The sequence below is a fragment of the Panthera pardus genome, unplaced genomic scaffold (assembly GCF_024362965.1).
Source record: "Panthera pardus isolate Hobbes unplaced genomic scaffold, ASM2436296v1 HiC_scaffold_8, whole genome shotgun sequence".
Taxonomy (NCBI): Eukaryota; Metazoa; Chordata; class Mammalia; order Carnivora; family Felidae; genus Panthera; species Panthera pardus.
The window spans coordinates 107,219,201-107,244,597 of NW_026527013.1; the positions used below are offsets into that span (position 1 = coordinate 107,219,201).

The 25,397-nt window shown below is 34.4% G+C and overlaps 1 protein-coding gene across 12 annotated transcripts in view; it reads right to left on the reverse strand.

The window, feature by feature from the left end:
* Positions 1–25,397, reverse strand: part of DGKB (diacylglycerol kinase beta) — a 776,793-nt gene that overhangs the window by 493,187 nt on the left and 258,209 nt on the right. For all 12 annotated transcript variants that reach the window (XM_053897058.1, XM_019443494.2, XM_053897059.1 and 9 more), the window contains 5 exons: positions 24,053–24,172; positions 15,128–15,245; positions 12,440–12,528; positions 12,240–12,356; positions 2,081–2,179 (listed from right to left, as the gene is read on the reverse strand). In XM_053897058.1, the coding sequence (XP_053753033.1) occupies positions 2,081–2,179; positions 12,240–12,356; positions 12,440–12,528; positions 15,128–15,245; positions 24,053–24,172 (543 nt within the window). The remainder of the gene's footprint in view (positions 1–2,080; positions 2,180–12,239; positions 12,357–12,439; positions 12,529–15,127; positions 15,246–24,052; positions 24,173–25,397) is intronic.

The window sequence follows — 25,397 nt, forward strand, 5'->3', positions numbered from 1 at the left end:
TATAATACTATGTGGCATCAACTAGACACTCAATAAATACTTATTGAATTAATGAATTAACCTGTTTAGCATAGTAGCTGGTATGGTATATATGTTCAATATATATGAATTATCATTATTACATTAAATAATAATAATATATTGGGCATGTAAAACAATATGGGACCTTCAAGTTGCAGCCTCATAGATTTGAGATTCAAACCTATGGATGGAGGATGAACTGTATATAAATTAACATGGTAATGAAGTCAACTAAATAAACAAGATCCCACTGGGAAGAATGTTAAGAGTGAAAAGCTGTGACATATGACGGTTGAGCACAGGATGCACCAACACGGAGCAGGAGGAAGTTATGAAAGCCAGGAAAGATAAAAAAGGAAGTCTCCAGGGAAACCAGGAGAAGAAAGACCAGGAGAATGTGGTATAATGGAAGTCAGTGAAAGGTAGGCATTCATGAAGGATGAAGAGGTCAATAGTGCCCACGTATTTCAGAGTAGAGAGTACCAAGGAAATGAGAAAATGGTAAATGTTGAGATACAACTGATGATTAAAACTGTAGGAAGATTTCATGACTGAAATTAAATCTTCAGAATCAAGAGTATCTAAAAAAAAAAACAACAACAAAATAATGAGAGGGTTTGTAAGATTGCTAAAAGACAAGAATATTTGTGTAACACATGTTCTTTACCTTTGATTCTCTCAAAGAAAGAAAAGAGAGGGTAAAAAGAATACATCTCATGCTTAACTTTATGTGACCAGAGGCTGATATAAGTGGACCAAAGAAGTAGTCCACTGTTTCAATAAATTGAATGGGTTTTACATAGGTAGCTAGAAGGTAGGATGACATAATGAATTTCTTCTCAGAATTAAAATCTGAGATCTGCAACAAAACCAGTAAAATTACTATACTTTTTAAAAAGGATGAAAACATGTAAAAATTCTACAAGTCCTTTCTCTTTAAGATAACACTCTAAAAGAATAAAATGACACCCCAATTCATCTAAAAATGTAAAGTATATTTATATGGCATTCATTATTTTTAATTAATCTTATTTGCTACAGGATGTCTAATAAATCACACACAAAGAAAGGAAATTGAGAATTGGTTATTGCTATCCTCAGCAAGGTGGAGGTATTTTCTTTTGCTCTATATTGTAGTTTGAGAAAATTAGGAGTTTTAAATAATTTTTTTAAATAAAGACATTTAAAATACAACCAGTATTTTACAGATAATTACAAAATGAATCATAAGTGGGTGCAAATTGAGTAATTTGATTAATTTCTAGATTGACCTTTAGAAAAGTATTTGTCTAACATTTTTAGTTGTTGTATTTTTATTATATCAAGCTGAAGTTCCAGCCACTTAATTTCCATAGTTTTTAAAAAATACAGATTGTATTATATACAAAAAAAATTGTTTAGTAAAATAAGTGTTAAACTTTAGACACAATTTGGATTTTGAAATGTAAAATGAATATTATCTTTAAATATCTGCTTCTCTATCAAGGTTTGCTTTTTTTCTGGGTTACCTCACTTAACACATTTTCCACTTGCACATTTATTTAATTAAGTATTTTGCAGATAGTTAAATTTATTGTTCACTAATAAAAAATAAAATACACCTAATGGCAGTGCATAACTTTCTTCAGCGTATGTGTCCTCATTCTAGGTAGCCTCTGACCTAGATAAGAGAACTCAACGTTGCAGATATATAATGTGCATCCCCAGCAAAATTGCCCATAAGAATAACTTCATTATTCTGGGAAGCTACATCTATAAAACATGTAAAATGTAGAAGTGTTCTGCCTATACAATTTCTGGTAAGTACAGCATGACTAAGTGATAAAGCCTTAGTCAGCTTCAGTTAGAGCATACCTTACTAAAACGTTTATTGTGCCATGAAGAGAAAAGGAAATATAGTGGGCAAAGGTGTCTACTCCACAGTAATGAGGTCTTTTAGATCTATAGAGCTCTGCCTTGATCAATGGAAAATTAGCTCTGGAAGCATTTAGTGGTATAGTGTACCAGTCAGTCATAGAGACCCCAAGTTATAGCAGGATGATGAGAAGGAAAAACTCACCAGTACTACTGGACAGATTGTTGTGGGTGGTAAAATATGGTCCTTCAGAGGTCCGCAGTCACATTCAGGTTTGAGATGAGAAGCACATTTATTATGCAGCTAGGAAAGTAGAAAGAGGACACTATCAACTCTGGCATGACAAGAGCAAACGTACAGCAGGTATTTCAACTGAGATACAGCAAATACACTAACAATACATCAAAGGAATTACAAGAACAATTAAGATGACCATAAAGCGACTCATATTACATTTGCTTTTATACATCTACCTTAAATAAACCATTTAGCAACTTCTGTGACCAGCCTATATATTTTCTAATTCTCAGAAATATTTATATTCAAAATATACTTTAGGCTTTACACCAATAAAGACCTGATTTCTCTGACAAACACAAATTGTTGTCTACTACGGTCCTTCCTTTGCTTATCTGTTAGCATAATCTTGAAACCACTGTGTGCTGTGGATGCTTTTTTTTTTTTTTTTTTTTTTGACCCTCCTGTTTTCTCAAAGTCATTCCAAAGTGCACAGCTCAGTATGGGGCATAATTGATCCCATCATTAGTTTTAACTTTGTAATTCAATATGTAAATGTAACCAGAGATTCATCTCAGTAGGAGCAGGATATAAATATAAGAAGATGATTATGATGATAAAAATTTATCTTTATATTGTATCTATCAGCTCTACATTAAGTTAGTGTATAATCACATAATGTGTTATTTACTTTTCAACATGTATGAAACGAAACTGATATTTTTATCCATCTTGGTCACAGGTTTAAGTTAAGGTTATAACATAGTGCATTAAATAGTGATTTTTAAAATTGAGGTGGTAGTTATCATTGGAATCATACAAATTTGCTAAAGGCATCTAGGGATTCCTCCCTCTCCCACACCATACAAAGTTAATATAAAATTATTAAAATATAAAATTTAATATAAAATATTAATACTTTGGAACAATTATACATGTTAATAAAGCAACATGCCTAGTTCAAAATAAAAGCAGAGCTGCATCACTTTTTCAGTTTTGGACCAAAAGTCACTCCATTTAAGTCATGGCTACATTAATTTCAAAAACAAACTTACCTTTGTAAGCAGTTAACTAGCAATCAAACATAAACAACTAAAGAGTATTGATTTACGGTCGGTGACAGAAATCTACTGAAGGTGTATTTCTGTTGCCCTTGAATCTAAAATATCTGTCATACTACCTCCTTGCCTGACTTAAGACTACTTGGACTGTAAGTACTGCACATCAGGGCACATTATATGAAATGAAAGACCCTTTATACATTCATCCATCATTAGCAGCTCTGTTTCTCAGTGACATGTAAACCCCTTCCCAAAAAGTGGTTTAATCTTCTTAACAAGCATTGTGGATCTCTGTCAAAAAGTAAGAGATGTTGAAGACAAAGAAGGTCAAGCTACATGTAAAATAGAACTAAATAAATGGGTATTCTAATTTGGCAAATGAAAATGCATAGTTACTTCAAATTAGAACTAGTGACTGGTGAAATATATTATTAAATTATTGGACTTAATCAGTTTCCTTGGAATAAATCATGGCCCTGGAATTTTGGATGTGGACTTAATGGACAATGGTTTCCTCAAAAGATGTGTTGAAGTCCTAATTCTTGATACCTGTGAATGTGAGCTTATTTGGAGAGATCTCTGTAGATGTATTCAAGGTCAGATGAAGTTTAATGGAGTAAGAGTAGCCTTCATCCAGTAACTGGTGACTTCATAAGGAGAGAAAAATCTGGACATAGAGGGACAGCGATGGAGGGAAGAGGTCATGTGGCAAGAGAGGTAGAAATTTGGTGATGCAGTTATAAGCCGAGGAACACCAAGGATGGAAGGCAATCACCAGAAGCTAGGATGAGGCAAGAAAGCATTCTCCCAAACAGCCTTCACAGGAAGTATTACTCTGCTGACATCTTGATTTCAAATTTCTAGCCTCTATGAGAGAATAAATTTCTGTTGTTTTACGCTACTCATTTTGTGGCATTTTGTTATGGCAGTCTTAGGAAACTAATATATCCATCACTATGAAAACTGAACCCAAACCAAACACAAACGATGAGTCTTAACGCTCATGTGTTAGTAGGGTGTCACAGCAAAAAAGCTCTTGTGTTTTGATCCTGCACAACCTCTTTAAAACTGAGAATGCAGACTCTCAGAAGCCTCTATTTTGTAGAGATAAGATCTATAATAAAAATCCTTGTGTGTACAGAATGAGAAAGCACTGAATTTTTACTCTTGACTGAAGTTTGTAAAGCCTCACACGTGACTGTGAAGGACAGAGGGGCAGGGCACTCCTAATCTCTTGCCAGCACTGAAAACAGATGTGCTATCTGAGGGCCTCAGCCTCCTCCATACCTGCATTCCATGTGCTTCCAACAATTTGCAACTGATCTGGTAAAGGACAAGTGAGCTTTCTGTATAATTATTTGAGGGTTACCAGATGTAAGAAGAGATGGCAAACATAAACTTAATGCCACCTTTTTTCTTTCCTTTTTCTTTCTTTCTTTCTTTCTTTCTTTCTTTCTTTCTTTCTTTCTTTCTTTCTCTCTCTCTCTCTCTCTCTCTCTCTCTCTCTCTCTCTCTCTCTCTCTCACCTGTTTTCCATCCAAAAAGAAAGAACTAAGGACTCCAGTAGAATCACAGTTGATTAGCTCAACAGAATGTGTGTACAGGGAATAACTCTTCATATCTTCATATCTGGGGTTGGAGATTTCAGAGTAGAAGTGCTAAATAAAGCTAGTAAGGGTTTTTTTTTTTCAGTTTGCCTGTCACATGGCTCATATCATTGAGGTTTATCGAGTCAGCTGTGAGGTAGAATCCTGCAGGAACATAGGCCAGTAACAGACACTATGAGAAAGTTGGTAACTATATGATCGTCAGTGAAACAGGGACAGAGAGTGCAAGAAAATTCTCCTACCCCAAAAGTCTATATTAACTAATAATGTGCAATGATGCCTTACACCTTTTTTAAAGACTGGAATCCTATAGCTGCTAAATATATTTGGGTGGCCATAGACACCATGACATTGTATGAAGCCAAAAGTGTCAGAACTGAGGACACCGTGTTGGAACTGCTGATCATTCTCATCATTCTAAAAGCTGTACGTCAAATTTGTACAGCAGATCTAGTTTATTCACTTTATTGCTCAGAGATACACTTGAGGACAAGGGATAAAATCTGAAAGCCAAATATAATAATAATAATAATAATAATACATAGTTCTCAGCACTATTTATCAAGATTAAAAGTGAACATTTTTTTTTTTTGCTGTGAACCTTAAACTACTCTAAAAATAAAAAGTCTATTAAAAAACAGCAAATGTCCAGAAAATAGGATATGAAAGAATTTAAAATTTCCTTCCTTCCCTTCACACAAAATCTTAGGTTACTGGTAACGTTCTATTTCTTGATCAGATTCTTGTTACATGGAGCGTTCGTTTGTGCAAAATTCATTGAGCTCTACCCTTAGGACATTTAAACTCTCCTGCATGTATGTTATTTTTCAATACAATCTTAAAAATGAAAAAAAGCAAACATAATCAGCAACAAAAACAATTTGCTTAAACTTGTCACCATGACATTTTACAGACAAGCATATCAGTAAAAGACACAGCTGAGTCCTTTTCAGTGTCAATAAGTTGCTGAAGACTGAAAATTGTCTTAAAGATAACCCAGATCCCAAATCACCAAAAGTGTAAATACAAAAATCCTCATCAAGAATACAAATAAACTAGAGCATTGATGAATCCCAGGTCTTCAATAAAATGGCCAATAGAGCCCAGAGATAGGAAACTGTTACCTTCTTTTAAATGTTTTTATGTGTGCTTATGGTTGTGTTTGCAATTTTTTTTAAGAGTAACGCATAGGTCATTTTATCATATGTACAGAAGTTCCCATTTGAGTTAAGGGAATCAGACCTTTATCTACAAAATTCATAAAATACGAACCAGCTTTTCCTGGAAGCGAATTAAAGATTTGGAAATAATTTTAGAGTTTATGACAATTTCCAATAGCACCTAATTTACAGCCAGATCTATGTTTATTAGGAAAAGCTGTCTCAAGTTAGGAAGAAAAAGAAAACGTGAAAGTTTGTATGTGTGTGTGAGTGTGTATGCACGTGTGTGTGTGTGTGTGTGTGTGTGTGTGTGTGTGTGTGTGTATTTACAGGGAAGAGTTGAGAAAAGAGTTGGGGTACTCTATTGAAAAGAAAGCGTTGGAATTTAAGAAGTCAAAGGAGGAAAAATAGAAAATATATTTTCATTTTAATTTGGAGGAAAAGAAGAGAAGTAAGTCATTCTTCCAAAGCAAAACTAAGGGACCTGATTTACAAAAACACTGTTGGTTTATACACCCTTTTACCTCTAACATTTTGCAAGTGCAGGTTGCTGCTTTAATGCAAGCTTTTGCTAAAGCATAAATATTCCTGTTGGAAAGGTATTGGAAACCTTTAAACACTACTGCTGGTGGCCTAATATTCTAATAATGTAGTAGCACTCATGATACCAAAAGTAAATAATTCATAGCCACAATATAGGCTTTCTTTAGTCAAGTCCAAATGAAATATATCACCCTCCTATCCTGGGGAGCTCTACCTGACCAGGGACATTTAACTACAATGAGGAGCAAATTACAACTTGTTTTAAATAGAATGTCAAGGAAATAAACTCTCAACAGAAATGAAAACATATAAATAGTGGGATCTTGGGATCAGAGAATGTAAACAAGAGAAGGAAGAGAGAATTAATGAACATATTTAGTATGACTGATTGAATTATAAAAATGTAATAAAACAGTTTCATAAATGCTAGAAGATAGTTTACACTATTCCTACTTAGGAGTTTTCTGTTTTTATTTTTTCACGTAAGGTTTGCAACAGGAGATAAAACTCTATTTTCTAAGAGTGTACAATCTACAATATGGCAAAAAGTATCACTTCAAGAAGCCACAAGTGCTGACTAAAAAGGAAGTATTAAAATGAGTTTTTACCTTTAGTATTTGTGTAAACTTACTTGCATAGTTGATGCAGATTTAGGTATTATAGGATGATCTTTTAAAAAAAACAGAATTTAGGATGTGCACTTAAAATTCAATATTTAACATTAAGAAGACGAGTATATCAGTGATTATGTTAACTTACTGAGGACCTTCTCTAACCTCAATACTCTGTTAAGTACTTTAGGTGATTAGGTAAAAGTGTCTATTTTTGACCAGGAGCTCAATCACATTGTAGTCTGGCAGTGTGTACAACTTCAGTACGTAGACCTGAAACCACTGGAGAGCATTTAGTCTTTCATTTTGGTATTGACTCAATGTATAGAAAGTATTTTTAAAAAGGAGAGAGAGAATGATTAGTGTCAAGGGAAATTTCAAGGAAGATATGGAACTTAATTTGGTTTTTGAGGGGCAATTAGAATTCAAGGTGGGTACAGTCAAGGGAATAGAGTAAGCAAAATAACAGGTAAGGGGGGGAGCATGGCCCTCCCAAGGGACTGCCCACAGCTATGCACGACTACAGCAGGGGCTGTGTGTAGAAAGGAATAACATATACGTCATGTGCTTGGGTTTGGGGCTGATATTTGAGGAAATGAAAACCAGGTCGGGTAAAAGGAAGTGAGGGCTGCATTTATTATCACAGAACTATTATAGGGTGCTGAAGGTGGCATATGATAACAAACTAGTATTTTCAGAAGATGATTCTGGAGGTGGTTTGCAGCCTGCATTATAGGAAAAGTACCTTCTGTTAGGGAGATAAGCCAAGAGATTCTGACTCTAATCTAGTTGAGAGGTGCTAAGAGTTTGCACTTGGGCTGTGAATGATGGATACAAAAACTCAAATCCGAGAGAGATATTTTAAGGAAAAAATGTCAAGGCTCAGTGATAGGTTGACTGTATGAGAGAAAGGTGAAAGACAAGAATAAAAGAAACTGATTTCTAACTTTATTTCCAATGACTGCAAGCATGATGATGCCATGGCTGACAGAAAAGAGAGAGCTGGAATTGGTGCTTTTTGTGAATATAAATAAATCAGCTTAGTCTAGGATTTAGTGAGATTCAGGACCACATGGTTCTGGATGATTTTAGAATATGCAGATACTAGTCTGATTTAGTCTGGGCAACTAGATCCTTCCAGAGGTGAAAGAGAAAGGGCATGAGTAATAATCATGGAGTGCCCTTTGTGAACCAGGGGTTGGATTTTGTGACCCTATGGTATTTTGCCAAGATTTCATTATGTTAATAATTGTCAATTACTGAGCACTTATTATGTGTGAGGTCTTGCCCTAAACACACCTACAGAGATTTTTTTTTTTTTACTCATTTAATTCTTACAACAATCCTATAAGGTGCATATCCATTAACTCCATTTTACAAATTAGGAAACTGCCCACAACTTCTTATATATCTAGCCCAAGATTATACAACTGCTATCTTAGTTGTTGGACAGTGACCATGTTAAGAATCTATCTGATAGGCCTTAGAAGACTCAACCCATTTCTAAAAGTAAACATAAAAGAAATAATGGCATTTGGGAAACCTGTGAAATGAAGTTTTGTGCTCTTTGTTTCTCTCTGCAATCTATTTCCCACACACTCCATTCAGGTAAGTCTCCCTAAAACTCAGCATTGATGAGGCCACAACCCATCTCTTTCACAACTTCTGCTAGCTATGTGCTATATTAATAGAACTTTCTGGGAAGCATAGACATAAGAAAGTAGATTCAGTCTGTTTAAAGGCAATGAGTAGTACTAGGTAAGCACCAGTTAAGAACTGGTATAAAATCAATTTTATACTAAAATCTTTATACAATGGTTCAAGAAGAAACTATAGATTGCAGTAAATATATAAATATTCTGAGGTAAATATATTCTGTTTAACCTAGGTACAGCATCATTAAATTAATAAATATGTCCTTAAAATTGCTCATAATTAAAAATCCAAAAGTGCAGAAAAGGCTGAACTTACTTTTGAGAGGGCTACATATTCTTTTGGATAGATGACAACTTTTTATAAAAAAATGTGGAATTTTGTTTCATAAACCAAATACCCGAATGACCTTTAGAGATCATGGTGTGTGAAAAATAAGGCTGAGGTTCTCCAGAAGCCTCAGGACTTAGCAGAGCTTAATAACAGGACAGCCATTTTTTTTTTTTTTTTTTTTTTACTCTGCCTTTAACCCCTCACTGCTCCTTTATTTCTTAAGTAGAACTAAAGGATTTTTTTTTTCATTTTATTTATTTTAGAGAGATAGAGATCAGGGGGAGAGGGGCAAAAGGAGAGAGAGAGAGAATCCCAAGCAGGTTCTATGCTCAGCACAGAGCCCGACTCCGGGTCTGATCCCATGACCCTGGGATCACAACCTGAGCCAAAATCAAGAGTGGGACACTCAACCTATTGAGACACCCAAGTGACCCAGAATTAAAGGATTTGAAGACATTTATAGGTTATATTGTGCCCTGCCATAGTGACAAAGTAATCTTCATATATGCACTGATCTTTACTTAAGATGTCAGGGGTTTATTGTCTGAATTGATTTGGACACGAAATCCTGAGACTTGAAAAAGTATATAGTTTCTTCAGAGGTAACACCCTCTTTCCTACAAAAGCAAGGCCCAATTTCTTCCAAGATTGGGGCCAAGATTCAGATCAAATGTAAATGTGTGACTAATAAGTGGTTGGGGTAGCAATGCAGATTTGTGGAGCCATTGATGAGAGGGACATTAAAACATAAGGAAGAAAGGTAGGGAAACAAAATGGGATATAAAACAAGAAAATAATTTCAAGATTCATGAAACAGAAATAACAGACTATTTCCAATGGTAACTTTGATATGAGTCATTTCCATAGAATGGAAAGGAGAGGACACTTCATGGAGATTAAAAAATGAAAGGAAGAAATGAGTTAAATAAAGAAAATTCTGGAAGCTCAAAAGCTTTTGTATTAGCAATGCATATTTTATATTTAGCAATGCATGTTTAAGATGAGTACACATTTAAAAGATACTAATTTAAATAAATTAAAAAAGAGAAGAAAAATAAACCTAAGACATTACATTTGAAATTTATGAAGAATGAGGAAATAACTTGAAATATAAAGAAGAAATAAATTCTGATATTGTCCCAATTCAGTTTATTTTATTTTTTTTATATATTAAAAATTTTTTTTTAATGTTTATTTATTTTGGAGAGAGAGACAGAATGCAAGTGGGTTAGGGGAAGAGAGAGAGGGAGACACAGAATCCAAAGCAGGCTCCAAGCTCTGAGCTGTCAGCACAGAGCCCAACGTGGGGCTCGAACTCACGAGCTGTGAGATGATGACCCGAGCCGAAGTCGGACGCTCAACCGACTAGGCCACCCAGGCACCCCTAATTCAGTTTAAGTCAAGATATAACTAATGAAAGATGCACTATTAAGGGAAAAATAATCAAAACAGGCTTCTATAAGATCTGAACCAAAAAATGCATATTTTATAGATGCTTAGCAAACAAAAATTATTATATAATGTGCACAAATTTTCTAAAACGAAATAGTGTGGTCTTCTTAAAACTGAGGATTTAACATGTTTAAGTAATCCATATGAGTAATTTAAATCATTGTTACACATTTTATTATAATAACCAAACACTTCAAAAGTATAAAACTGTCTTTCATAATTGAGGAAATTTCAAATGTAAATGTAATTTAACTGAGTAATAGCTGAAAATGATTGAAGAAAATGTGTTCATTTAAAAAAAGTACGTAATTGTATTTTTGAAATGCAAGTCACAGTTTGTTTTTCTCATTATCCTGTGTGTTATGCATATGTGTGCTTAAGAAAAATCATAAATGGTTTGTGGGGTATGGTGATCAGGGGCACTACAGAAAAATGTACTTAACTGGAACAGTGCCCTCTACTGTTTTAGTCGCACAAAAGCAAGAACAATTTCTCCTCTAACAAGAGCACTCATGCATTAGCTGGAAAAACAAAATCAAAATGTTACGTGTGGGAGGGGAAACAATTCCGTAAATATTTTTGTACTATGCCATAAAAATGGCATTCTATCTAATTCTCAGAAATCATGTTTTAATGTTTATTTATTTATTTATTTATTTATTTATTTATTTATTTATTTTGAGAGAGAGAAAGAGCACTCACGAGTGTAAGCTGGGGAGGGGCAGAGAGACAGGGAGAGAGAGACAGAGTCCCAAGCAGTCTTTTCACTGTCAGCAGAGAGCCCAGTGTGGGACTTGATCTCACGAATTGTGAGAAATCAAGTCGGATGCTTAAATGACTGAGCCACCTAGGTACCCCACTAATTTCCAAAAATTAAGCACAAAAATAGTATCAATATCATCTAAAATCATTTATTCCAGAATTTATTTGAACCAGGTTTTCATAATTATACAAACCAAGTAGAATCCTAAAAGTTCCCAAAAAAGACCAATTTACCTCTTCTTTGTCAACTCTCAGTATCATTATAATGACTAGAGTTTACATCTATAAATATTATATGTAAATGCCACATGTAAAACTGTATCCCTCAAATCATGATATAAGTGAAGAAACAAGGCAACAACATGTTGTGAAGAAGCACGAAATAAGTTCTTAGAAGCATCAAGAACTAAAATATCAACCCACTTGCATGTCTGCCTAGCCATGTGGTCAACATCAATTTGCTATGTTTCTTGGTCTTAGGATCTTCATTATATAATTAAGTTTTTTTCATCTTTCTACCCTTTTTAAGCCCATAGATTCTGTAATTAAAATACATTTACAACATGTAAAACAGAAATTTCTTCCAAAATAACACTAGGGATGGAGGGAGAGCGGAGTTCTACACAGACTATACCCAACACACAGTGCCCACCCCTAACCATGGCTTTTCATTACCTTTCTGGTAACCCCCAGAGCTCCCTGGAACATAGCTGGAATCTACATAATGGTAAATTCTCTAAGAATGTCAGTAGTTCTAAAATTCTGGATTCTATGAGGACAAATGTGACTCTGACACGTATCCCTTTGAGAACCACATGGGATAAGAAGCTTCCATGGTTTTATGCTAAGTTAGTCTAAAATTCTGGATCATCATCCAGGATACAATTCTTGGAGTGTCGTCATTTTGAGTGAATGCTAGAGATTTGTTTTCCGATGTTACTCACTGTGATCTGACACCAAACACAATGCAGTCCTGTCAGACCCTGGTAACATTTAACCGTCTTGTGGCACTTATCACACTTGGTTGGGCAGTTACCTTCAACCCAGTAATGGTGCATGACCTAGAAGAAGAAAAGAACATTGTGATTAAGAGGAGGCATACCTCAACATCACCCTAAGAGAGCAAGTACAGCTACACACTTACATCAGTGTTCTTCTTGGACTTCACATACGTCTTGATGCAAGAAGGCGGCGCTCTAGCCACACAACGCTCATGCACTGTGTACTTGCAAACTGAAAAGAAACACGTATACACATTCAGAGTTAATGCTGGTCCCAATTGCAATTGTATAGGGAAAGAATGACATTAACAGAACCTCATTCTACATCCACTGCCCCCTAATCAATCCAATCAGCTACATCAAGAAAAAGTCTAAGTTGACTGTTTTTACCATGGAATACAAAAGGCCAATTAGTACAGGAAATATTATGCATGTGAAAAACCAAGACTCCTCTGTCATGGCATAGCAGGAAATGCTTAATTAAATCAGGCCTCACTCAAATTTTTCACAATAATTCCCAGATGACAGAAATATTAAAGACAAATTGATGACTGCCAAATGGCTTGGTGTCATTTGCTAGAAGGAAGAGATCTATATTTTACAAAGTATAGGCATGAGAGCAGCTGGAGGGCATGGAAATAAAAGCCCACGAGTTTATGCTATTTTCTCTATTGATTTATCTAAACCTTAAATGGCTGATTAGTCCATTTCCAGAGAATAGATTTCATCATACATGCCAGGCCTTCAGAATAAGTTTATCCCTCACTTGCCATCATGGCACTGCTTGTCCAAAAGGAACAACCTATTCTAAAAGAGCTCTAAATGTATAAATATATAGAATAAAAACTAAATAAAAAATTACTGTGTAGTCCTCTCAATAAGGCAAAAACAAACCACTACGTAGAATTGGAATGAACAATACTAAATTCACATATTTATATAGTAAAACTGTTTTTAAAATATCCACAATTTTTATTTCCTTTGGTGACTTTGAAGACGAAATTATACTTTTTCTTCTTTTCCATATTGGTAACAATGTTGAGTATTACATTTGTCACACTGCTCAGTTAAAATTTGTGAGCAAATTCTCACTCTCTCTTTGACAGCACTCACAATGAATTATCATTTTGTTTCATATGCTCCCATCAGTAGAATCTACCATGAAAAATCCTTTTCCTTAAAAGTAACAAAGTTTAGGGGCACTCTGTTGGTTCAGTCAGTTAAGCATCAGGCTCTTGACTTCGACTCAGGTCATGATCTCACAGTTCATGAGTTTGAGAGCCCCGTATCGGGCTCCACACTGACAGTGTGGAGCCTACTTGGGATTCAGTCTGTCTCCTCTCTCTTCCTCTCCACCACTCATGCTCTCTTTCTCTCTCAAAGCAAATAAGTGAACTTTAAAAAAATAAAGTTTAAAAACAGATTACTTCCTTTGTACATAAAGTATGTTATAGCATAACTAGCCTCTCAAATGTGGCCACTAGAAACTGCCCTCTGAAGTGACATAAGCCAATTTCACATAACTTTATTAATATCACTTAAACGTGGCATTAAAACATGGTTTTTATGTCAAATGGTACACGTAAGAGGAAGTCAGTTCTCAGATATAGTACCAAAGATGCTGCTACCTAAAAATGTTATCGGAAGCCTGCAGGGCTGTATGGAAGCCAAGTAAGAAATTAGATTTAATGTAAATGCACCAAAAAATGGGATGTGTTTAATAAACTTGACAGTTTCTGGGATACCTGTGTGGCTCAGTTGGTTAAGCATCCAACTCCTGATTTTGGTTCAGGTCATGATCTTGCTGTTAATGGGTTCAAGCCCCATATTGGGCTCTGCACTGACAGCATGGAGCCTGCTTGGGATTCTCTCTCTCCCTCTCTCACTCTGTTCCCCCATCCCTGGTCACATGCTAGCTCTCTCTCTCTGGATCTCTCTCTCAAAAATAAATAAATAAACATAAAAAAATACTTGACAGTTTTCAGTAACTCTGTACATAGCAGAAAAGGAGATGGTTGGACAAATTGTTGGACTAAGAGAATAGCGTATTTATTGATTAGGACACAATATTCCTCTGTTTTAACGGGGACAAAAGAAAATGTAAACATTTCTCAGGCATAAATATTGTGTATTTAAAAATACTTAGGTGACTTGTTAATAAATTCTTATCTATACTACCAGAAAACTCTAATGGGCAGTACTCACTCAACAGAAAAAAACGGAAATTGTAAGGGTAAGTGTACTGAAATGGAAATAATGGCCACAACTCATGAAGTGGCAACCCTTTGGTTCCCAATATCCATTAATCATATATGAAGGTTTTCCTCATGCTAGCATTAAAAATTACTTGCCTGAGCTTTAAGATTAGTTTGTATCCTTAATTTGAATGCAAATTAGTAATCGATTAATTTAATTGTTTTTAAAAGACCTAAAAGAAATGTCTCATGATAGGAAGACAATGTGAATTAAGTGGCTAACTTGGAAAAAAAGGGCAAATATGAGTAAGATAAAAATATGAGAAACCAGTGGGAATTTTCATAATAGTCCCAGAAGAAATGGGAATCATACATAAATCAAACTACAATGGAAAGAAAATGGCTACTCAATTGGAAAATGTCCTTTGTTCTTTTCCAAGGGGAAGGTTTCTCAAAAGTGAAGAAAGATAAAACCAGAGAGACCTAAACATTTAGGAACATATTGCAGGGAAACATGAACCCTAGGTACAGGAAAGGTCAGAATCATTTCTTAGGTCTCCATCTACAAATAGGACTATTCCATGAAATCAACCTTTCCTCCAGGTGATGACGTCCAGGCAAAGTAAATATACTCACAGGAACAGCAGAGCCCCTGCTTCCCCACACCAATCAGCATGTTCAGGCAAAGATTGCAGTAAGCAGGTTTGTTAAAGTGTTTGAGTCGCCACACATGCTGTCCGTCATCCTTCACGTTCTGCGCAGGACGCAAAAGAAACAGATTTCACTTAATGAAATAAACAGTGGAATATGCAAGTGCCAATAAAATTCAGAGCTGGACTGAGGCATTTGAAGACAATCTGTTATTTCATCCCTGACTTTCTCCAAGATCGCCCAAGAGTCTAGAAAAACACATGTGCTCTAGTGGAATGAGATCCGCTAACACATCTCGGATACTATAGCAACGCACACATTCTTGTCTAATGTCAACAGTTCAACAGCATGTCCCAAACCATCATAATGACCTGGCAAACCGAGCACTCCCTAAGAAAGGGGACATGCTTGCCTCGCCTTTGAAAATTTTATCCTTAGAACAATTCCAGAAAGAAGTAAATGAATAAATAAAGAGAAAACGCTCTTCTTGAGTGGAAAAGCCTGACAAATACAAACTTGGAAAGAATGTTAACCCTTGCTTAGTAGTAGGAATATTCAAATTTCATGAGAGGGGGTCTTAAAGGAGGCAGAGGAATGAGATGGAGTGAGGTGGGAAAGAACAATTACTTAAAGGTAAGTTATTGGTGTTATTTTAAGACTTCAGTTGAGGACTACTTACACCTTATAATTTACATTAGTGTATTTTTGTATGTCACAGCTAGCAAAATTTAAAAGATAAACTTTTTTAAGGACTTAATTATATTATCATCGGACTTAATTATATTATCATCTTGTTTATTCCTCTTCCATAAAGTATGAGTGATTTTGATCTCATAGAAAGGTGCTAAAATATTAAAACTGTATTATGGTATTTATTTATAACAAGCACTATAGTTATTTGCTATAATAATCTTAAGTTTAAGTTAAATCACATTTTTCATAACAATTATAATTATGATTTATTCTTCTAAGTAAAACTATATAATATCATAATAGCTATTTCTCTAATCGGTATTTAATTACATCTATATTGTTCAGATTGAAGTAAAATGAAATAGTAAAATGCTCCTGAATCTCTTGAATTCTTTACAAGAAGGTCAAGATACTAAATGAAATTATTAAATACCATTACTGTTGTTACTATCATTTTCTGTCCTTGTAGACCATGTAGACCATGTTCACCAAATTCTATCAAACTGAGATTAATTTTAGACATCACTTATTCAATAGCAACCATTATAGGACACGATTTTTCACGTTAGCCTAGTTATTATATTTTTCAGAACACATTCACCTAATAAAACTTTTTGATCACCTACTGTGTGCTGTGACATGAAAACATTTTCCATAGTGGTGGGACAATATAAACATGTCCAGATCGTTTCATTTTTCTTTATACTAAAATATTAATAATAATGCTTCCTGACCACCTTTTTTTATTTCCAGTGATGAGATAAACCACCAGATTTAAAATACTTGATTAAATCCATAGTAACTAACTCTTACATTAGAACCAGAAATGTCAAATTTGCATCATAATATGAAACATTAATGAAAATGTTTCCTGGGAGATAATTCTCCATGGGTGTCTTGAATTTCTGCACATTTTGTAAGCAGAAGAACTGTCATTTTTTCCAGGTTATCTTTTTAAAGATATTTGAAAAACAGGTAGCCTTGGACAATAGAGATGGATCTCCCTACAGAGCAGAGGGCAGTTTTACTTACTGTCCAGTATAATAAAAATAATCTCTCTCTTCTAAGAAAAGGTTAAGCAGGTTTGTTTATTGCACATTATAAAAGATTTAGTTTCCCCGAGCCAGGGGATCCAAGCTCTGAGGCTGTGCACAGTGATTCCTTGTGACATGCTCCATCACCTGTGTGAGACTATAGGCCAAGAGAACTGGCTCAAACATGCAGCTCCTACCTCTTGCTGTGCTATAAATAAATGTCCTTTTGTTTCTGACCCAGGTGTCTCATGTCCTCTGCCAGCATACATGAAACTTGAACAAGCTAACTTGCTAATGTGCAAGTAGGGAACTTCTTAGGCCCTTCACAGTTCTGGACAATGTTTAGTTTTTTTGTTTTTTGTTTGTTTGTTTTGACAAACAAGCTCTCAACAAAAGCAGTTATGCTAAGGGTGTTGTGGAGAGGACATCAGAAAACACTGGTGTTTTAATTTTCTTCCACAACTTAAGAAATAGTTTTTATAGTGGTGCTTGAGTGGCTCAGTCGGTTAAGTGCCCAACTCTTGATTTCGGCTCAGGTCATGATCCCATGGTTTCATGAGCTCAAGCCCTGTGTGGTGCTCTGCACTGAGAGTGGAGATTGAGATTCTCTCTCTGCCCCTCCCGGCTCATGCTCTCTCTGTCTCTCTCAAAATAAATAAAATAAAATAAGAAATAGTGTTTATAGTACTTTCTGAATCCAGTTCTAATTTGTTTGAGCCATGAGATTTCTAGTGTTGTTATTATATGAAAGGAACATTTTATATATTTGTTTAGCATTGCTATGTTTTTCAAACTGTCTGTATTTTAAAATTTCTGTTTCTTAAAATAAGAATAAAACATCCTGAGTGAAAAGTTTAAGTGAGGGGGTTGTTAATTTAATAGATAGATATAGATACAGATACAGATATAGATATAGATATAGACATATAGGTATAGATAGGTAGATAGAAATAACACATAGATATAGATAAAATCAGGTTAAACAAACATTCTTAAGTGAAAAGAGGAAAGAAAAAATATGGAATTTTCATATGTATTACTGTTCTTATAATCCTTGTCATTTGATTTTTAAATGAATGTCCATTACATGTGAATAAGCCTCATCTTGTTGAAGAGCACATATGGACTAAGTTAGCTGGCATTTTCCTTATCAAAAAATAAACAAGTCTGAACGTGGGTGTTCTGTCAATCAGAACACTTAGCCATGTTACAGGCTGTAACTGATGTACAAATCCATTACCCAGACATAAAATACTTTACCAAAAAACAAATTAAATAGCTTTATAGCTCTTAACCGGATACATTGCCAAAATATGCAAAGGATGAAATATGTATGTGACTTCAAGAGAAGAAATTGAAACCAGGAGCCAACTATTTCTCAGCAGTGCAAATTATACTCCAGCCCTCTGTATTTTCATGTCTTGTCTTGTTTGTCTTATTAAACTTAGTGGGGGACAGGGAGAATCTGTCCCTTATTATATTCTATCAGCCAGTAGAGCATGTCCCTAATAGTACTTCTCTTGCAAATAAATATTTATTGTCATAGAAAGGAATTCATCTTTTTAAACAAGAAATGAAGAGAAAAATCCAGAAGGCTTGATTCCTGGCCTAATATGAAAATGTGGATAAGCCATTTCACCTCTCTTCCTATTTTCCTCTCTAATAAAATGGAAACACCTACTTTCCTCTCCCAGGCTGTGGTGTGAGGTTTCATTACACAATACCTGTGAAGTCAATTTAGCTCCTCAGAAGATTGGTGTTATATAAACAGCAAATATTATTACTATCATTGGGTTGAGTTGTAACATCCCAATGTTTTAGCCAAAAGACTTGAGAAGGATGTTTGTAGGTTTACTATACTTTGTTTCATAAAAAATCTGTTCTGTTTTTCATTACCAGACATCACTTTTAGTAGAAATTTCCTCCTGATATTTACAAAACACTGTATTTTATAAGTGAAGTGGTTCAGTTCTGTGAACTGATTATGACAGAGAACTACTTAATGAAACAGAGGCAAGTTCACACAGAGAAAGAGCCCTAAGTTCCTCCTCCCTTTTTACTCCCTAGAAGTCAAAAGGAGGTTTCAAAGGCAAGAATGCCCCTTGGAAATTTTTGGAAGCTATTTCATGACCCTAATGATTTCTAAAGTTTTAGTTTTTCCCTAAATGCATCCAAGATCACATATCATGTTCAAGTGAACTAGGGCTACTATAAATAATCTCATTTTTTCAAAAGACCTGAAGGAGAAAATTTACTAATGCCATAGCCAAAATGCCCCTAATCCCCATACCGGGCCACATCCCTGTCTGTTTCAGCTGACTTCATTTAAGACACTTTTAAGAGCAAATGTTGCAAATTAATTCCAACTCATTAAATAATAATGACCATTCAATTACCTTCCTTTTCTGCTCAAGGTCTCCAAAAAGATATAACAATATGTAAGAAAATGCTCTTTAAGACAGAAAGATGAGTTACATCAGATCTGAGCAAAGAGAATGCAGAGAGACAGTTTAAAATTCTGAGTGGAGTTGCAATCAACTGCTTATCTCCAGATCCCATTTTTAAAAGCCAGGCTCAGGACCTGCCATTCTTGGGTTCAAATGCAAATCCAAGAGCACATCACAGCACCGAGCTGGTGTCCTTGAACGACCCAACTTGGAATCTCAAGAATTGTTGCATTTATCCAGCTTCATAATTCCTTTCTAGATTGAGCAATGTATAAACAGCAGAACAACAGCTCAACCAAATTAAATTTAAAAAATAGAGTGTGAAGCATTAGTTTTCCAAATATAGCTTAGTCTATTAAGAATGCATCATCTTTGGCTCTCCATTATACTCAGAAATTTCATCAGGAAATAGACTTCATCAGAAATCAGGAGGCACACCAAGTGGTTACTTTTACTTTGCTGAGTCAGCTGAAAATATGTGTCCTAAGACATTCTGATCAACAGCAAAGTTTGAATGATGTATAGTATTTAAAGTCCAGGATTCTGAGAACACATAAAATGAAATGAAAACATATATCCACTCAAAAGCCATACATGCCAGATGTGGGCACTACAATCCAAGACTAAGAAGTTAAGGTATTCTTATCTTAAGCCACACTCCTACTTAAATGTGTATTTCTGTTTTTACGATAATATGAATTCAGGAATTTTCTTTGAAAAACCTAATAATGATCCAAGATTACAGATTTTAGGAATTGGAGCACTATGAATTATCTTGTTTATCCAAAAAAAAAAAAAAAAAAAAAAAAAGAATAATTGAGTTGAAAGAATATTTGAAAAGGAAAGGGATATTGTTGTCTAGTATCTTTTTATGTATCTAGAGAGAATGACTGGCTGGCACAAAAATGACCTAGTTAGTTAGTAACAGAGCCAAGGTAAAGATCAATTTGATGAAGTTCACTGCTACCGTACTATCTCTTCATTAGTCCACATGTCTTGTTGGGGTTGTCTAACTGAGCTAAATAAAAAGATATTAGATTCCTTTCTCCTAAATGAGTAAATATAAATTAATACTCTTTCTGTTTCTAATATGACAGATAAGCGACAGAATAAATCATGGGTCAGAAAACTATGGCCTGTGGGTAAAATCTGACTAGCAAGCTGTTTTTGTAAATAAGGTTTTCCTGGAACACAGCTTTGCTCTTTCCTTTACTTAGTTCCTGTGATTACTTCTGTGCCAGCCATATGGTGGAAATGAACAACTGCAACAAAGACCTTATAAATAAATGACTCTGCTTCAGGTATAATAAAAATCACAAGTGCCACCCAAACTCTCAGTTTTCCTTCAGATGTAACAGACTGTACCATTTCATACTGGGTTTGCTAAGTTTCATGGCCTTCTTTTTTTTTTTTAATTTTTAATTTTTTTTTACATTTATTCATTTTTGAGAGACAGAGAGAGACAGAGCACAAGCGGGGGAGGGACAGAGAGAGAGGGAGACACAGAATCCGAAGCAGGCTCCAGGCTCTGAGCTGTCAGCACAGAGCCTGATGCGTGACTCGAACTCAAAAGCTGTGAGATCATGACCTGAGCCGAAGTCAGATGCTTAACTAACTGAGCCACCCAGGTGCCCCTCATGGACTTCTTATAATAGAAAAGAAATGACTCTTACTCTCTAGCATTTGATATAGAATCAGGTTCTGATAAACTACATTTGTGATTTTGCTGCCAAAACAGATAGTACTTGAAATAGAGTAAATATTTAAAGTCTATTGATGGAGAAAAATAAACTACCATGAAATCACAACTGTTCTGCTTTGCATTAGAAGTAAGGATTTCTCTCCCAGGACAATGTTCTTATCTGTGTAATTTGGCTAGTACACCACAGTCACTTTCAAATGCACTGTGGTATTTAACAAGCACTATCAATTAGAATCTACTCCCTGAGCTCATAATTGACAGAAGACAAGAATGTATAGGACAACATAACAAGACTGGCTGCACAATAAATGGCTGGATTCAACCTAAAGCTTCTAGATTTCCAATTTGATTAGCAAAAGGGGGGGGTTGGGGGGTGGAAGGGGGAAATGGCATCATGAATCAAATTCTCTACAGGTAATAACATAACACATTAACTGCCTACAGAAAAGGAAATAAATCTCAATTACTAAAAAAAGGCCCTCATCACTCAGTTGTCATTGTGTCATTCCTGCTTTGTATAACACTTTCCATGCTTCGGAATTAAAAAGCTGTTTCTAACAAATAAATGCTCTGTTTTGTGATCATAATTACATGGCTTATACATTTTATTAAAAGACAATTTAAAACATTATTGGCTTATTCTTTTTTAAAAAAGCAAAGGAAAAGGGATATTACTCTCAGAATTCTTTATAGAGGAAAAATTCCATCTCCTATTTAAGTTGATCAGTAAATGTTAAACGATGTAGCCACGCCATCTAGTGGCTTTTACTGGAAACACAATTTTGGAACATAGGTCTGGTTACTACTTTGAAACCCTAAATGGATTTCTCCTGTTAAACTCCAAAAACATCTCATATTACTAAAAACACAAAATATAAATTTAAGAACATGATTATAAAGTATATTAGGTATGCTTAGCCTGATAGAAATTCATGACAAAGAATTTTCATTCAGTTGAAATAAATTTACTGCTACATTAGAAACTGATGAAGTATTGTATTTGTTTAAAATAATTTGAATTAAATCTATCAGGACTTTGTGGATTGTATTTACCCATGCTATTTTCACAACCTTATAAATAATATATGTATATATATATATATATATATATATATATATATATATATATAAAATCATAAAAAATCTAAACAACTGTTTCCTTAGAAGAACATCATTTCAAAATCTTTATGTAATATTTTAAAAATAGATGACTAAGTGTGCATTTCTGCGTTTTGCTGTCCAGCATACCAAATAGTGTACTTACTCATTCCCATACATTCTCTCATACTACAATTTCCATAAATATTTAGAATAAATGTAATTGTAGCTTTAAAAATATAAAATTCTCTTTGAGGGAAATGTTATTATCAGAACTTCTTGACTAGCATATGACAACTTTTTCTGTTTAAAGTATACCTTACTCCTTAAAATGTTAACTTTTGTTAATTTTCTTTTTGTTTTCTCCTGATATATTTACATATAGTTTAATCAGGTGTATTAAACAATTAAACAAATATTTAAAATATAGAGATATACAACAGGTTCTTACCAAAAGATATCAGGTTATGTATTGTATGAGAACATCAGATATAAGAAAAAACTCCCTCATTAATTTTCAAAATGTAGAAATATATATCTATTAACAATAAGATCTACTTTGTTTTAATATATTATTTACTTTAAGGATAACTTCCTTGTATATCATCTATTAGCAATTTTTCTTTGCCTTCCTATGACCATATCTAAAATCCTATGGGCCTCATGAGGGGTAAGCTTAACCTAAATGTGAAAGAATTTGAACATTCAGGTGAAAAAGAAAGAAATGCTACTTTCCTAAAGCCCACATATATATTCCCACACCCATATGTAAAAGTGTACAAACATATTTGTGTATATTCTCATAGGTCTTACAAATACAGACTGTAAGATTTCACGAGGGCTTTAAAAAATTTGGTCTCTTCTCATAAATATGGAGAACAAACAGAGGGTTACTAGAGGGTATATGGGAGGGGGGATGAGCTATATGGGTAAGGGGCATTAAGGAATCTACTCCTGAAATCATTGTTGCACTACATGCTAACTAATTAGGGTGTAAATTTTAAAAAAAATAAAATTTAAAAAAAATTTGAGTAACTCTTGAGTAACTGGTATAGTCTTGAACTGCAACATTGTCAGCTCTGGTAACAAATAAGTATGAAAAGTTTTGGAGTCAGCAGCAAAGCGGTGGATGTGATGTTCTTGCATTTCAAAATTCTAAATATTTTATGTGTTATGGTGGTTTCCATAAGTAATGTTCTTTAAATCTTAGTATACATTTTATTATATGCACATTAGAATTAATTCTTTTTATTAATGCTACATACAAAAATCCAATAGTGACTCATTGACTTTGATTACTGAAATTGACATCAACACCCGGCAGCAAGATTCAGTTTCAAACTCACTGTTATATCCCATTCTAAACTTAGGTTCATTTATTTTCTGGCAAACCACTTTTTAATTACCACTGGAAGCAATGATATAAGAAAACTTTTGATAGGCTTAGAATGAAAAGCTGGCTGCTCTGATGATACGTAAGAAAAAATTATGTTTCATATATACTCTTAACTACCTCAGTATATAATTGGCTTCTCCAAGTATTGGTTATCAATAAAATAGATTTTCTTCATGGGGATGGTGATTATGGAATGAGAAGGAGCACCACAAGAACCACAGACTGTAATAATATTGGGGAGTTTCTTGCAGTAAATAAAATGAGAAGGTCAATATTTTTTTTCAAACTAGATCATATTTTAAATAGAGAAAAAAAGAAATTATGTATTAAATAATAAAGCAATACCTAAAATGAATCAATGTGTTTGTGGCAAGTATTAATCACAACTTATTATGACACTGCACTGTGGTATACTTATTAAAAGGTCCAGGCACTCACTACTTAATGACAGAAAATGGCCAAATCAATTTATAATCAAAATGTGTAATGGAGCACCCCACTGACTTACCACCAGGCCACCCTCTTTGTGTAAATGCTTACATTTTCCAAGCCCAGGAGCACAAGAAGGGGAATTGTTGTCATTCCTCCTTGGATCCATTCCTCCAGAGAGACTGTTCCATCATGATCATAGTCTATTTCTTCCATCATTTCATGGAGGATCTGGAGTAGAAGAGATGAGGGAAAGCTTGCAGTGAATCAATAAAATAAATTTCAAAAGAAAGAATAAAGCATTGCAATGAATTGGCTAAAACAAACTGACCAGCAACTAGTTGCAGAGTAGAGATAAATATCTAGGTAAGTTGGTACAACGTTAATCCAAAAACTGTGGATATCGTGGCTTTGTTATGATTTCTGGAACTTGACCACCTATGATGTTCAACTTGTAGGAATAACTGCTTAACTTTTTAATACTTTCTCAGCGAATGATACAGCTAAAACAAGAAGGTATCTTTAATTTAAGGGTGAAAGTGGTCTTTAATTGCTTTCTCTAGATTTTTAAAATTCATGTATATGCCAGAAAATGTCTGAACAAATTAACTTCATGGCAAAGAGCTGAAGTAATTCTTTGCTAAGTGGTAAGGGGTGGAGGAATTAAGTTGCTTTTAATTGTCTATCAGAACTTAATAAATCCAAGAAGTTAAACCATCAAGTCATTTTTGATTAGGTTTCTTTTCTAAAGTTGACTTGTATAGAGTGTCTCAAAATGTTCTCTACAGTGTTTGTTGGTAATACAACTATCTCTTTTACAGTGGTAATATCAGTATTTAATCCAATGTGTTTAATAAGTATGTTAATATACTGTAAGCTTTTTCAAAGAGCATCCAGAATGTATACTAAGTATCACATAGGGGCTGTTAATATTACATTAGTAGAAAGTATATGTGTGTTCCAAACATATTACCCTTGCTTTCTGGGGAGATGAAGTATTTCCATCTAATAGGACCAAAATGCTAATACAGAAATTTTAATCGATTCAGAAAAAAAAAAAAAAAGATACACGGAGAGCATTAGAACAAAAATTTGAAAAGATGCAATAAATGAAATACTTGATATGTTGATACAGTGTTGTTTGCCTAAAAACTCCTGAATTTAGTTGATTGGTGTGGTTCCTCATGAAGTATTTGAAAATCAGGTTATTTTCCTTCATACACACCTAAAGGTAGGTATTGAGAAACAAGAGACTTTTTGGAACAAATTGTGCTGAAATAATCATTTTATTATTCTCCAAATGAAAAACAGGGGAAATTATTTAGAATTTAACAAAAAGGTAGAAGATACTGTTAAAATCTCCTGCCCTTTGAATGTACTTTGATGAACTAGTAGAAAGAATAAATAAGAAGAAAACTAAAACACAGAGCATTGTTTCAGGTGGTTGTACCTAACA